This window comes from Tauraco erythrolophus, chromosome 18 (genome assembly GCF_009769465.1).
Source record: "Tauraco erythrolophus isolate bTauEry1 chromosome 18, bTauEry1.pri, whole genome shotgun sequence".
NCBI lineage: Eukaryota > Metazoa > Chordata > Aves > Musophagiformes > Musophagidae > Tauraco > Tauraco erythrolophus.
Genome location: NC_141482.1, coordinates 17,125,908 through 17,139,007, shown reverse-complemented (window position 1 = coordinate 17,139,007; position 13,100 = coordinate 17,125,908). Strand labels below are relative to the sequence as shown.

General features: G+C 53.9%; 1 protein-coding gene across 1 annotated transcript; it reads left to right on the top strand.

Moving 5' to 3' along the window:
* Positions 1 to 7,106: 7,106 nt before the first annotated feature.
* Positions 7,107 to 12,896, top strand: COMMD7 (COMM domain containing 7). The gene is given in 10 exon segments (XM_086623014.1): positions 7,107 to 7,256; positions 8,591 to 8,644; positions 8,743 to 8,845; positions 10,445 to 10,501; positions 10,581 to 10,618; positions 11,195 to 11,285; positions 11,408 to 11,416; positions 11,419 to 11,456; positions 11,968 to 12,016; positions 12,528 to 12,896. Coding segments are annotated over 10 exon segments (666 nt in total). The 3' UTR covers positions 12,605 to 12,896.
* The last annotated feature ends 204 nt before the right edge of the window (positions 12,897 to 13,100 follow it).

The following is a 13,100-nucleotide window of genomic DNA, read 5'->3' as shown; positions in this document are numbered from 1 at the left end:
CCCAAGTACCCACACCCTGCGGGAAGCGCCAGGACCAGCCCACGGGCCTGTACAGCAGGTTCCCCCAGACCACCCCTCCATCCCTGCAAAACACAAGCATGAAAAATGAGGCTGCACAAGCAAAAGAAGCCCCACAAGCGAACAAGAGAAGGGGCCAAAAACCTGGTCTGGGTAAGCCTCCAGGAACACTGGAAATTATACCTCAAATAAACACACACCACACGAAACTGAAGCTAATTTGCAACTCTGTTGAGAGGATTAAAACCAAGCAAATAGATTCTACTCCTGTGTGTTTTTCCGCGTTTGGGAAAGTAAAATGCTTCTGTGGGTTGTGCTCAGGGGAGTTTCCAGGGCACTGTTGGGGTGGAATCAGCCCTTGCTTCAAGCGTCCACGGGCTCCTCTCCCTTTCTACAGAAACCTTCCTGCCTCTGTTGCCCCCGCTGACCTGCCATCAATCTCCTCCGGCCTGGAACGCCCTCTTTCTCTCTCTTCCCCTCGGTTATCATTTAATTCAGGAGAGCGTGTCTGTGCACACTGTTTGTGAAACAGGCCTGGTACCAAACAAAGCAGCTCCGGGCAGATTTTAAGCCAAGCCTAACCTTTTTCCCTGTCTCTGCTACGCACAACCACAGAGGGATGCTGCAAGTTTATTTCTTAACAGTCAAGAGAGTTTGTATGACAGCTCACGGGGAAAGACGGTACCTTTAAAGAGGATTTTCTGTTTAGGCTCCTGCCAGGCATTTCTGGTACCCTGCGCCAGGCACTCAGCCATTCCTGCTGCACCAGGGCTTGCAGCTGGCAGCCTCTGCCAGGCAGGTACCATTGGAACTCCCCATGGCTCTCCAGCATGGACAAGTGGTGGGACACAGCCGTGGGGCCAAAGCTCCTCTGCTCCATCACGGGAGCGGCTGTGAGAAGGCGGGACGCATGGCCAGGGCTTACATGAGCAGAGAGCAGGGGCAGGGGGGAAGTGGAGGGGTCCCTCCCTGGGGCGTCCCTCCCCAGCCCTGGGCACAGGCTGCATGTCCTCTGCACAGCATGGCACAGCCACATCCCTCCCCTGATGGATTGACTCCCATCAGCAGCACAGCTGGACTGGCCAACACTTCTGCAAAAAATCATTGCAGCAAGAGAGCCAATTTCAGACCTGGCTGGCGTCTCTCGCCAGCGATTCAAATCCATGGAGCTGGTGACCGACCAGCTGAAAGAGAATCATAGAATGGTTTGGGTTGGAAGGGATCTCAAAGATCATCCAGTTCCAACCCCCCTGCCATGGGCAGGGACACCCTCCACTACACCAGATTGCTCAAAGCCTCATCCAGCCTGGCCTTGAACACCTCCCAGAACCTTGAACACTTCCCAGAGCCGCCCTCTGTCTCCATCACAACAGTCAGATGGGACTGACAACATCCAGTCACATCAGAAGTGACTCCTCATCCTCATCTTCCGCTGTGAATGTTTCCCAGTGGTTGTGCCAGCCCTTCCACGCATAACTCAGCACTCCCCACCCTGAATCCTCCCCCTCACCCGAAGGCTGCTCAGCCGTCGCTTTCTCTGTGGTGTCCCCAGGTTATGGCACCAGGCCCAGCTCCTCTCTGTCTGCCTTACTCTCCCACTTCAAATCTCTTCCTAAAATTCTCCTCCACCACCCTGGCCAGGCAAAACAATCCCATTCCCTGCCCAGAGCTCCACTCTGGCTCCCATCACCTGCTGTCTCTTGCTTTGCACCCAAGTGTTTGAGTCAGGACCTGCTCCGTGTTTCATGAGCAGCATGCCTGGAGACCCTAAACAAATAAAGCAATTGAGCAAATCGGTGTCATTACCTACAGCATCAGCCGTGCAACCTTGTCGTCTCCAGATCCGTGGGTCCCAGATTCCCGGTAAAGGCTAAGTGTTTCTTTAGTCTTCTAGCAGGCAGGGAGAAGCACCAGCACCAGTAAATCACATCAGACAGTTGCAAGCTCTTCCAGCGACCCGGGGGCAGGGAGCAGGAGGAATTTTTCTTTTGCTGAAGCTGGCGGCGATGCTCCTGCTGAGTTCAGGCTTTGGGATTTCCCGTGTCGGTGTAGGCACAGCACACAGCACGGCAGCTCTTTCCCAGCCCACAGTAACAATCATTTTCACTGCCCGGTGTTCTTCAATGCAAGACCTCATCAGAGCACATCCCATGGGATGTGTCCTCTTCCACGAGCAGCTCCATGGCCTGAGCCCTCATCCCAGCTCCACTCTAACCACCCACCTCTTTGCCAGCTCCGCTCCCTGGAGAAGCTCTCCTGCCCATGGCATCTCTCCTGAGCCTGGGGGAGAGCCAGTTTGCCCAGCAGCACTAAGAGCAAGGTCTGTCCCTGCTGTGAGAAAGCTTCATCCTGCTGCCACATGTGGGAATACAGCCTCCAGCCTCCCCAACAGCCGGGTTGGCTTTTCCCATCTGTGAGGAATTGCTGTTTACACGGAGATAGGAAATGTTATCCCTCCTACATGAAGTTTCTAGCCCTTCCTGTGGGCTGGCCAGGACCACATGATACAACCCTCTAATAAAAATAAGGTTAAAAATAAATGTCATCTGTGTAACCAGAACATCTAGAAAGTCTGCGGCTACCAGTGTGCAAACTTCAAACGCAAAGGCACACAAAGAAAAATCTTCAATGCCTCTCTAACAAAGCTGGCCACAAAATCCTCTTTTTCCTAGAAAACAGGATACGCCTGCTACAGCCTAATCTGAAGTGAGGAGGCCTCTGCAAACCGCCCTCCTAAGCGTGCACACTTTTCTTGGGAGAGACGCTGCTCCCGGGGGTGGCTGCCAGCAGAGCCCCCTCCACCCCAGGTCCTGAGCTGCTCCTGCCCCCCCGGGTAAAGGAACATCGTCCCTGCTCAGGGCAGTGCAGCCTTGGCAGAGGAAGGGGTTTGCCTGCAGGAGCGTGTCGGAGCCTGGCAGTGCTGCTTCCAGCCCCACCACAACCTTCACACTGCAATGCCTGCAGTAACTTACTCCTGTAGCAGTGTGTGCCTGGGAGCAGAGAGAGGAAGGGGCATCAAACTGCAGGAGAAACAGAAATCCTGCCCTCAAAGATCTCATTTGTATCAGCCTCCCTTGGGATCAGAACTAACTCCTGCAAAGTTTCTACTGGGCCATCTCCATCACACCAGCAAGCTGGAAGAGTCACAGCATGCCTCGGCCAGTGTAGGGAGATGTTCTCCCGAGTCCACACAGCCCGGGACAGACACAGCAGACCACACAGAAGGCGGGTGGGCTCAGCACCAGCCAGGGTGAGAGGTGTCTGGGCCTTACCCCTGGCTCGTTCATACAGTCTTAGCTTTTCCAGGCCTTTCTCAGGCCAGCGAGTGCAGGTAATACCCCCCCATTTCAGGAAGGTACTCCAAGGCTGACCTCGGCGTGACTGTAAAGCGCTTCGAGAGCTTGGGATAGAAGGTGGCATCAGAGAACAGGACGGTGACACCCCGGGGTTTGGTCCCTTGGGAACACACGACAAGGAGCTTTCCCCAGGCAACGCTCTCCAAGGGCTGAGGAAGCTTCTCAAGTCTGGCAGGCGAAATGAAGCTGGAAAATGCCCCTGCAGTAGGGCACACTGATCCTCTGACTGGTTTTGGGGTGCACCGGTTTTAACACCCTATTTCCCTCTGTGCATCCCCCCTCCCATTGCTTTTTGCTGCTGCTTTTACTCCAGCATCTGCGGTGAACCGCCGTGCATACCTGCACCCAGCTGCTGCCCTCGGCTCTGATGGGTCCATCAGCGACACGTTCTGCATGAGAATGGCCCGGCCAAGGCACCCGGGGGGCTGCCGGGCGTGGGGGTGGGGTGGCATGGGCCGTCGAGGGGCACAGGCTGCCTGCGCCTGGCACCCCCGTGTTGCTCACCAGCCTGGGCTGCAGCACCAAGGACGCTGTTGCATCTTCCACAGCCAGGAGGAAATGGCCTGCCTCGTGTAGGCAGGGTCGGTACCTTGAGTTAATTAGTTTCATTATATTCAACTCAGTCCAGCTGGGTAATAATGATTGGGTGCCATACCCCTGAACTAATCCAGACCGTCACCCTGCAACCTCCACTTTTATTTGAGCAAATCCTTTTCGAACTGCAGAACTGCCAGTGCCGTCACTGGGGTCCATGGCACCCACGTGCCACACCGCAGCCAAGCCAAGCCATCCTGGTGGCTCTTCGAACAGGTTGTCAGGAGCACCTACCTCCGCTTAAACTCTTCTTCTCGGATCCTGACACTCAACTTTCCCCAAGAATTCGGGAAATTGTTCAGCAACGTTGGCTTCTGGCTCCTGCCTCCGTCCTGCGCTCACACGCGTGCACCGAGACCATCCTGTTAGTCCCTAAAGCATCCCCCGAGAAAGACCAGGGAAGTAAAGACCAGTCACAGGCTGCTCCTGCACCGCTGGTCCCCGCATACAAACCTGCCAGAAAATTGCCTCTTTCCTTGCTTCAGTGTTTTGGTCACACAGCACAGGTGGATTAATTGTGGTGGTTACAAAAGTGTGCAATTATTAATTGCAATTATTAGTTTGCACTTCGGAAAACGTACCCAAGGCTGTATGCAACATTTTAAGGCCGGAACACCGTGTTCACACACACTGGTGTCCTGTCCTACCCAGCCCATACAGCTCCCCGAATGAGTTTTAGTTAACTATTTTTCAGAGACAAGCATATCCTGTGGTTCTAAACACACCGACGTGGCCAGTTCACCACAGAACCTCATAAATTGTTCCTATGTGAAAAATCTGCACCTTATTTTAAGGTGTCCTAAATATTTAGGGTCAAATCCTGCAAGCACCTCCACATGCAATTTTTTCACCTCAAACAATCCTGCTCAGTCCAGGTACACAGTCCCACCCCGTGCATGGGAAACAGAAAATCTCCCGGCTGGGAGAGAGGAAAGGAAGTGTGAATGCTATTTCCAGCCAGACCACCAGTGAATATCTCTTAACTCCTCATCATCAGCGGTACTTTGCTGCTTAACTCCTTGTTTATAAGCCACTACTGGGATATCTCCACAACGAAAGGCACTATAAAATTTCCTACGCTGTCGTTTGCGACTGAAAGTGTCAGTAATAAAACAGAAGCCTCGTGAGCTGCCGCAGTTTTACCCTTCACAAAGGCTTTCGTAGGCTGTCCCTCCGCCCGGGCAGCCAGTGAACACCCCCCCCAGTAAAATGGATCAGACACTTTGACACTGACAGTGAAATACTTGCTGGAAAGCTTATTTTCCTGCTCTTGGAAAGCTGTGAAACAGCAGCTTAAGGCAAGGGAGGATGCGATCAGCTCCATTGTCCCCTGCGGGAATGCATCGGTTTTCTGGATCGAGGCCTTCCTCCGGAGCACAAGTAGAAACGAGACCCTGTAACAGGGTGAGAAGGTGGTTTTAGAACCTGGGTGCCTTCCAACACACCTCGGAATCAAGGAGACCTCCTGCCTATGGGTTATGGTGAGAATCAGGTTAAAAATCTCCCTGTGAAACCCCAAACCTTTTGACACCTAGACACCTTCTCTCCCGGCTAAGCTGTCTCTTCACCTTCTTCACCCGAAACCCATCCACCCCACGGAGCACAGCCGCGGGAGGTGAGCTGCTCTGCCCCTGGGGAGCTGCTCTGCCCTGAGGCGCCCATCACCGTGAGCCCATGCTGGGCTCAGCAGCGGCCAGTGCTGGGTGGCAGCCAGAAGGGGAAAATCACACCCGACTTTTGGGTCCCAAGTGGAATTTTCGGCGGGAAAAAAAAAACATTCACCTTATAAACTATGTTTTTAAACAAATTATTTGAGCTTTTTTGTACAGAAAAAGAACTTGCAGTGTTCAGCTGTCAGCCAGACCCCCACCCCGCAGCTGGAGTTTGAGCACCCACCGCTTTGCCTGCAGTTGAGGCTCCACACTCGCCAGCAATCACGCCGTTTACTTTCCTTGGAAGTGATCAAGTGCATCAACTTGAACATGTGGCTAAATATCTCTAGGATGGAGATCCTAGCAGAAGGAAAAGTAAACTTTTATTGGCACAAACACACAGACATACTCTCTTGCTTGTGTGAGTCAAGAAATAATAGGGTTTTTTAAAAGGAATTTATCATACTAGCGTGGCCAGCAGGTCGAGGGAGGTGATTCTCCCCCTCTACTCTGCCCTCGTGAGACCTCACTTGGAGTATTGCGTCCAGTTCTGGAGTCCCCAACATAAGAAGGACATGGACCAGTTGGAGAGGGTCCAGAGGAGGGCCACGAAGATGATAAGAGGAGCTGGAGCACCTTTCCTATGAGGACAGGCTGAAAGAGTTGGGGCTGTTCAGCCTGGAGAAGAGGAGGCTCCGGGGTGACCTTATAGCGGTCTTCCAGTACCTCAAGGGGGCCTACAGGAAAGATGGGGAGAGGCTGTTCAGGAGGGCCAGTTGTGATAGGACAAGGGGTAATGGTTTTAAAATAGAGGGAGGTAGATTCAGGTTGGATATTAGGAAAAAATTTTTTACCATGAGAGTTGTAGGAACACTGGAACAGGTTGCCCAGAGAGGTGGTGGATGCTCCATCCCTGAGACGTTCAAGGCCAGGTTGGACGAGGCCCTGAGCAACCTGATCTAGTTGGAGATATCCCTGTTCCTTGCAGGGGGGTTGGACTAGGTGACCTTTGAAGGTCTCTTCCAGCCCTAACCATTCTATGATTCTATGATTCTATGCACTACAGCTCTAATTCTGGGGTTCTACTGACCAGTTCTGGGTAGGAAAGCAAGACGCTGCCCCAAACCTTCCCATCAAAAATAATTGTTTTACAGGACCGACTAACGGCGCACGAAGGTGTGCCGGGAGGTGAACCCAGCCACGCTCCCTCCGCCCGCGCAGGTGCACCCTCCGCACTGCGCGGCCCTGGGACCTGCGGCCCCGCACCGCCGTGAGCCCGGGGGTGGGCACCTGGGCACGCCACCCCCCCGGTGCCACCTCGGGGCTCCCCCAGCACCACGGCGGGTGCTCGGGCGGCGGCTGCAGCGGCGAAGGGGCCACCCCTGGGCCGAGCAGGGGGCGGGAGGCGGGGGGGGAGCCCCACCGGGTGCCCTCAGCCGCCCGCGGGGGCAGCGGGGCGGCGGCGGTGCGGAAAGTGCGGCCGCCAATGCTCAGGCTGAGGCGGGCGCCGGCGCCGGGGCCGGGCGGGGCGGGCGGAGCCGCGGCCGCCGCCATGGGGCTGCTCAACTTCACCCGCGACCCGGTGCCGGCGGCGGTGAGCGGCGACATGCACAGCCTGAGCCAGCTCAGCGCGCAGGTGGGCGCCGGGGCGGGCGCGGCGCGGCCCGGGGCCCCGCGGGGCCGCCGCTCCCGGGCAGCCGCAGCCCGGGGTGCCGGGCCCAGCCGGCCCCGCAGCTCCGGAGCAGCCCGGGCCGGGCCCGCTGCTGGGTCTCAGCCCGCTCCCGGAGGGAACCGCGTTCTCGGGTGTCCGAGGCCCCGCGGCACGGCCCCGCGCCCCGCGGGAGCTCGTTTCTCGGGCTGCGAGGCGCTCCCGAGGAAGGGGCTCACGTCGTGCCCTGGGTGGGCGGTGGGGTCCCGTCGAGCGCTGTTTTTTTTTTCCCGGTGGCGCTGCACAGCGTTGGGGTTGTGATTGCCACCCCACCACCCTCCGGTCCCGAGGGGCTGCTCCCGGTCGGCGGTACCCGCCTGCCGCCGGTACCCGCCCGCCGCCGGTACCCGCCCGCCGCCGGTACCCGCCCGCCGCCGGTACCCGCCCGCCGCCGGTACCCGCCCGCCGCCGGGCCGCCCGCACAGCGGGTGTGCAGCCGTGTCTCAGCTCGCACTAAAGTTCGTAGAAGAGCCGAGACGTTTTTAGCTCAGCTTGCCAGACCGTGGGTGACGGCCCGGTGCCACCTCCGTTACGCGGCTGGCAACAGGGGTAGGACAGGATGAGCCCCATGCAGCGGCGGACCAGCCAGATGCACCCAGCAGGTCGGGGCCAGCGCCGGGGCAGGCAGGGTGGTGGTGCTGTGCCATCAGGCAGGCTGGGCAGGCAGGGTGGTGGTGCTGTGCCATCAGGCAGGCTGGGCAGGCAGGGTGGTGGTGCTGTGCCATCAGGCAGGCTGGGCAGGCAGGGTGGTGGTGCTGTGCCATCAGGCAGGCTCTCCCGCCCTGCCAGCTGCGTGCTCAGAAAACCGAAGGCAGCAAGTAGACCTTTAACAAGTTCTTTTCCTTTCCCGAGTTAGTGTGGTTGCCCCGTGGGGTTTGTGAAACACGAGAGTAGATGTTAGGAGAGTAGATGTTGGCGTCTTTTCCTGCTCACAGTTTTTGGATTGCTCAGAATAGAACAGCAGCTTCTGATTAGCCAAGAGTCACAAAAGCCCTGTGCGGTGCCAGCTACCATGTGCTCAAACCCTTTGAGAATCTCTGAAAAGCGTCTGTGAGCAAATCCCATCCGTAGGCATCTTGTAATGCCGAGAACTGGGGAACCGTACCGGCACGGGAGGTCAAACTCTGGGACCAACGTGCTGGAGGCAGCTGGAGCCGCGTCAGGGGGGTACATCACCACCTAGTCCTGGTGGTGAGGGGGGTGGTGAAGTGCTGCAAAATGATTGATGCCCAGCTCTGTAACACTGTCCTGTTTCTTCACAGCAATTCGCAGCGCTGACTGAAGTGCTCTTCCGCTTTCTGACGGAGCCCAAGGAGGTGAGGCATGTGCAGAACCCCAGGAAGTGTGTGAATGCAGCTCTCTGGTGAGAAACATGCAGAGATAAGATTGTGTCGCTGCTCTTTCTCTTGAGCAGGTAGAAAGGTTTCTGACTCAGCTCTCAGACTTTGCCACCATGAATAAAATCAGCTTGGGCCCCCTGAAAAACATTGTCAAGAGTGTTCTTCTGGTACCTAATGGTAAGTGATACATTTGCATATGCTACCCTGAGGCCAAACTATTGTGTCTGTTCCTGCATGCTGCTAAAGTGTGTCTTCGGAGCTGCAGTGCACTTGGTTTGCACAATGAGTGCTAATGGTGGCTAATAAATGGCTTAGCATTTAAGAATCAAAAATTCCTCTGTGGAAATATCCCTATTTGGTGACTGGGGCTTTGTATTATTTACGTCCTGCCTGGACACACTTAAATATCTGTGCACACACTTAAATATCTGTGCACTTGTTGCAAACACAACACTGTGACAGTGCTTGGTTTAACTTGGACCTGTAAATCCATTTTTGCCAGACTAGTGCAGCCTTGTGTTGGCAATAAATCTTTGTAGGAACTTCCATCCAAGTGACCCAGTACTGTAATTCCTACAAGGACAAGCGCTGGTTGGGGCGGATAAGACAGTGTACAGACCCCTCTAGAGTGGGCTGGAAACAGCACGGTTCTAGGCTGTGTAAAAGACATCTGTCCTTACAGTCTTGTTTTAGAAAAACATTTACATGTCCAGCAGTTTCTCATTCATAAATAGTGGGGAAGAGGGGCAGAGGGATTCCCCTTGAATACCCCAGACTCCAGCACTTTATGAGATTACCCTGATGTGGCTGCTGTTTGATGTGATAACGCCTCAAACACCTCCACTGGGTGTTCATCCCATTGATCCTTCTTGTTATTACTAGTCCCTCCCTCTGACCCGTCAGTCCTGGGTTCCCCATAGCTTCCTTCGCAGCCGTGGAGCCGTGCACAACTGTTTCCTGCGTTTGGTCTAAACTTTCATTCTACTACTACAAGCCATTTCTTCTGTCCAGGAGCAACACCGAGTGATTTCCCTTCCTACAACTGTCTTGGGGGTCTTTAATGCGAAATCAGCATTTTCTCCCTTCCTGGTTCTGGACTAAGTGCACTCAGTCTCGGCGTTCCTGGCTGCATGCACTGGCTCCGATCCCGCGGTAACTTTTTGTTAGCTCTGGGATGCCACAGACAGTTTGGGAAGAGATTCCAGCGGAGAACTTTGCCTGTGTGCTACGCAGACGGAAAGCCTCGTGAGACTGGCAGTCTCTTTGAATTTACGAGGTTCCTGCTCTTGGCTTCAGAGAACAGAATCCTTGTAAACTGCCATGTGCTGCCTGTGCCCAGAACAAAGGAGGCAGGCGCAGCGGGAGCAGTGGTGTGTGCACGGTTCGCACCCGTAATCCAAAACACAGCAGGTAGGTCGAATTAGTAGCCTGCCAGCCTTAACAGTTCTCCTTTAACAAGCAAAGCTTCGATAGGAGAGAAAGCAGCAGCTTCAAAACACAACCGCTGCTGCTGTTTCCATGGATACCTGCAATGAAATCTCTCCCTCTCTCGGGCACTCCCATCGCCCTGACTTTTACAGCACTGGGCATCCGCGGAGATAGCGGCGGGCACAACTCTTATTTCCTCTCCTGACGAGCTGTGGTTTGTTTCAAAACACAGTCCACGGACAGAGGGTTTCTGTCGCAGGGTCTCCGTCCCTGCATTTATTTTACTTTAAGTAAAGATTGGTTTCACTGAGTAAAAAGTGATTTTTCTTCTTTGTGTTGTTTATTCAGGTGCCCTGAAGAGGAATTTGTCTCCGGAACAAGTCAGAGCAGATTTTATTGCTCTAGGTAGGTCACCTGACTTTCACTAAATAAAAGGTAATTAATATTTATCACATATAGTAATCTCGTATGGTTTCTCCCGCAGGCCTCAGTGAAGAGAAAGCCAGTTATTTTGCAGAACAGGTATTGATATATTTTTGCTTGTTTCTAAGGGGACAAAATGACAGTCTGAGTGGGAACTTGTGAAACCCCGGGGTAGTACTGAGATGTGTCTGCGCTTCGGGTACTTTCTTCAAAAGCAGCTCAGAGTTCTGAACTGCAGATCCTTGGATAACTGATAAGGAACACTTTGTCTAGTGATAATTCTGGTTTGCCCTGGCCTCTGCCTCATCGGTTTAGTGATTCCTGCGCTTCTGTGTGGCTTCCGTTCGATCGCTTCTCTGCTTTGCATGCTTTGAGCCCCGGGGTCAGGCAGTTACAGCAACACATGACTTTTTGCTCAGATATTGTTACACTGAACCAGTGTTAAAACAAAAACAGTGAGTTTCATTTACAGAAGCGACAAGGCAGATGGAAATCCTAGCAGGACTCAGGTATCTTTGAAAGCCCTCCTGAACACATTAGTTTGCCCCTTTACACGCCTCCACCACTTTGGGCTTCTGCCAGCAGTCTGCCTAGCCTCCAATTTATGTTGAAATTACAGGTAACATAATAGAGGCCTCTCTGAATTGATTGCTTGTGTGTCTTTTGCTATTGCAGTGGAAGGTGCATTCCCCCACCCTAACACGCCTGGCTGTTGGTCAGACGCTGATGATTAACCAGCTGATAGATATGGAGTGGAAGTTTGGAGGTAATCGAGCTAAACCACAAACCGAATGGGTTGGGAAACCCAACAGCAGCTCTCAGCTAAATAACTTTTATTTCACAGTTTGGCTAACAGGTTATCTCCCTTCTCTTCTTTCTGACTCACAGTGACTGCTGGAGCAGCGAACTGGAAAAAGTGGGAAGTATCTTCTTACAGGTAAATCTCCTACATCAGAGAGTTCGGGCTGTAGCGCAGTTAAGGGACGAGCTGGGACCCGGCCTGTGGGAAGTACTGGCTGTGAGAGGGACTAGAGGAAGGCTGGGTCGCACAGCAACAAGCTCTGCAGCGGTGCATCTGCGTCAGTCTTCTGAGCGCAGCCGCCGGCCGAGAGCGGGCCCACTGCTGTTTGTTTCTCTTCTGAAGGCATCATGTCTCACAGAAGCACAGCCCGCTGAAAAGCTGCTCAAAAAGCTCAGTCCAGCAAAGGTCACGCTGTCTTGGGGAGGGAGGGGAAAATGATCGTTTATAAGGACTTCCAGAGATCCTCCCAATGCCTAAGGAATCTGTTCCTACACGGATGCTGCCCAAAAAGCCTGTCAAAGACGTGCGTGCTTTGCAGCAGTCCGCCTGTCTGAAACTCACAGCAGACTCCTGCGCCTCTGTCTTTCCGTGGTGCTCAGGATACAGGTCTCTGAATTCAAACGCCTCTGCTTTTTGTTTCCCCAAGCTGAAGCTGGTGGTTAAAAAAGGGAGCCAAATGGAAAACGTATATATAGGTGAGTTAACAGTTCTGGAAAAAGAAGCAAGCGTTCGAGTAGGTGAAAGCGGAGCGGCAGCTCAGAGCTCCCGGGTGTTGCTGGAGGTGGGGGAGCTTTGGGTGCAGACCCAGCAGGTGTCGGAGCGTGACTGGTGGCTGCTGCTCCTGCCCTGGCCTCTCCCGGCTGCACTCGCTCTGGAAGCGTTTAGGAACACCGACTGTCGGGCAGTCTTCACATCTTTGCGTAATTAAATATAGATAGGCCACGGGGCCATGGAGGGCGGGCAGAGCAGCACGGCAGGCAGAGAAAGTAAACAATTCCCAAGCATGGGTTGCTGTTAGGAGAATCCGAGCCCGGAACCCCGCGCAGCCCAGCTCCTGTAAACAAACGGCTGCCGAGAGCCGGTGTCCGGTCCTGCCCAGCCGAGGCGAACGCGCGTTGCTCCGTGGTAGCAGCAAAACGACTTTTCCGATGTTGGAAGTGTCACCTGAAATCTAAAACTTGATGCCTTTGGTTTTTTACTCTGCAGAGTTAACTTTGCCCCAGTTCTACAGTTTTCTGCATGAAATGGAACGGGTCAAAACCAGTCTGGAAAGCTTCAGCTGAAACTGCATGGGCCTGACCCGACATCTGTCCAGGATGTTCCGTTTCTCCTTGTGGGGCTGCAGATCTGCTCTTTCCCAGCTGACTCCAACCCCCCGAAAGAAGACAAGGCTGTGCAGCGAGCAGTGGTGTCACGGCCCAGAAGGACCCCTCAATCCTTCAGAACCTGAAATTTGGCAAATGTTTCAAAGCAGCTACAAGTCCACTCATCTCCTTCTTTATATATCTATATACTGTTTTGAGAAATTGTGGTCAGAAATACGTGGATACTTGTATTAAAATAGCAAAGAAATAAACCCATTCCCATCCCGCTCTGTTTGTATCAGAATTTGCTTTTGTGAGGAAAAGAAGCGGAAGCAAAGAATCATTTTCAAACTTGGAAGAATTAAGCAGAGAGGACAAGGGAAGGCAGGGTCTGACCTGGTGGATGGCATATCGCTCACTTCCAAGCCTCTCGCTTCTCTGGTATCGAGAAATGGATTGATTACATCCTCCCCAG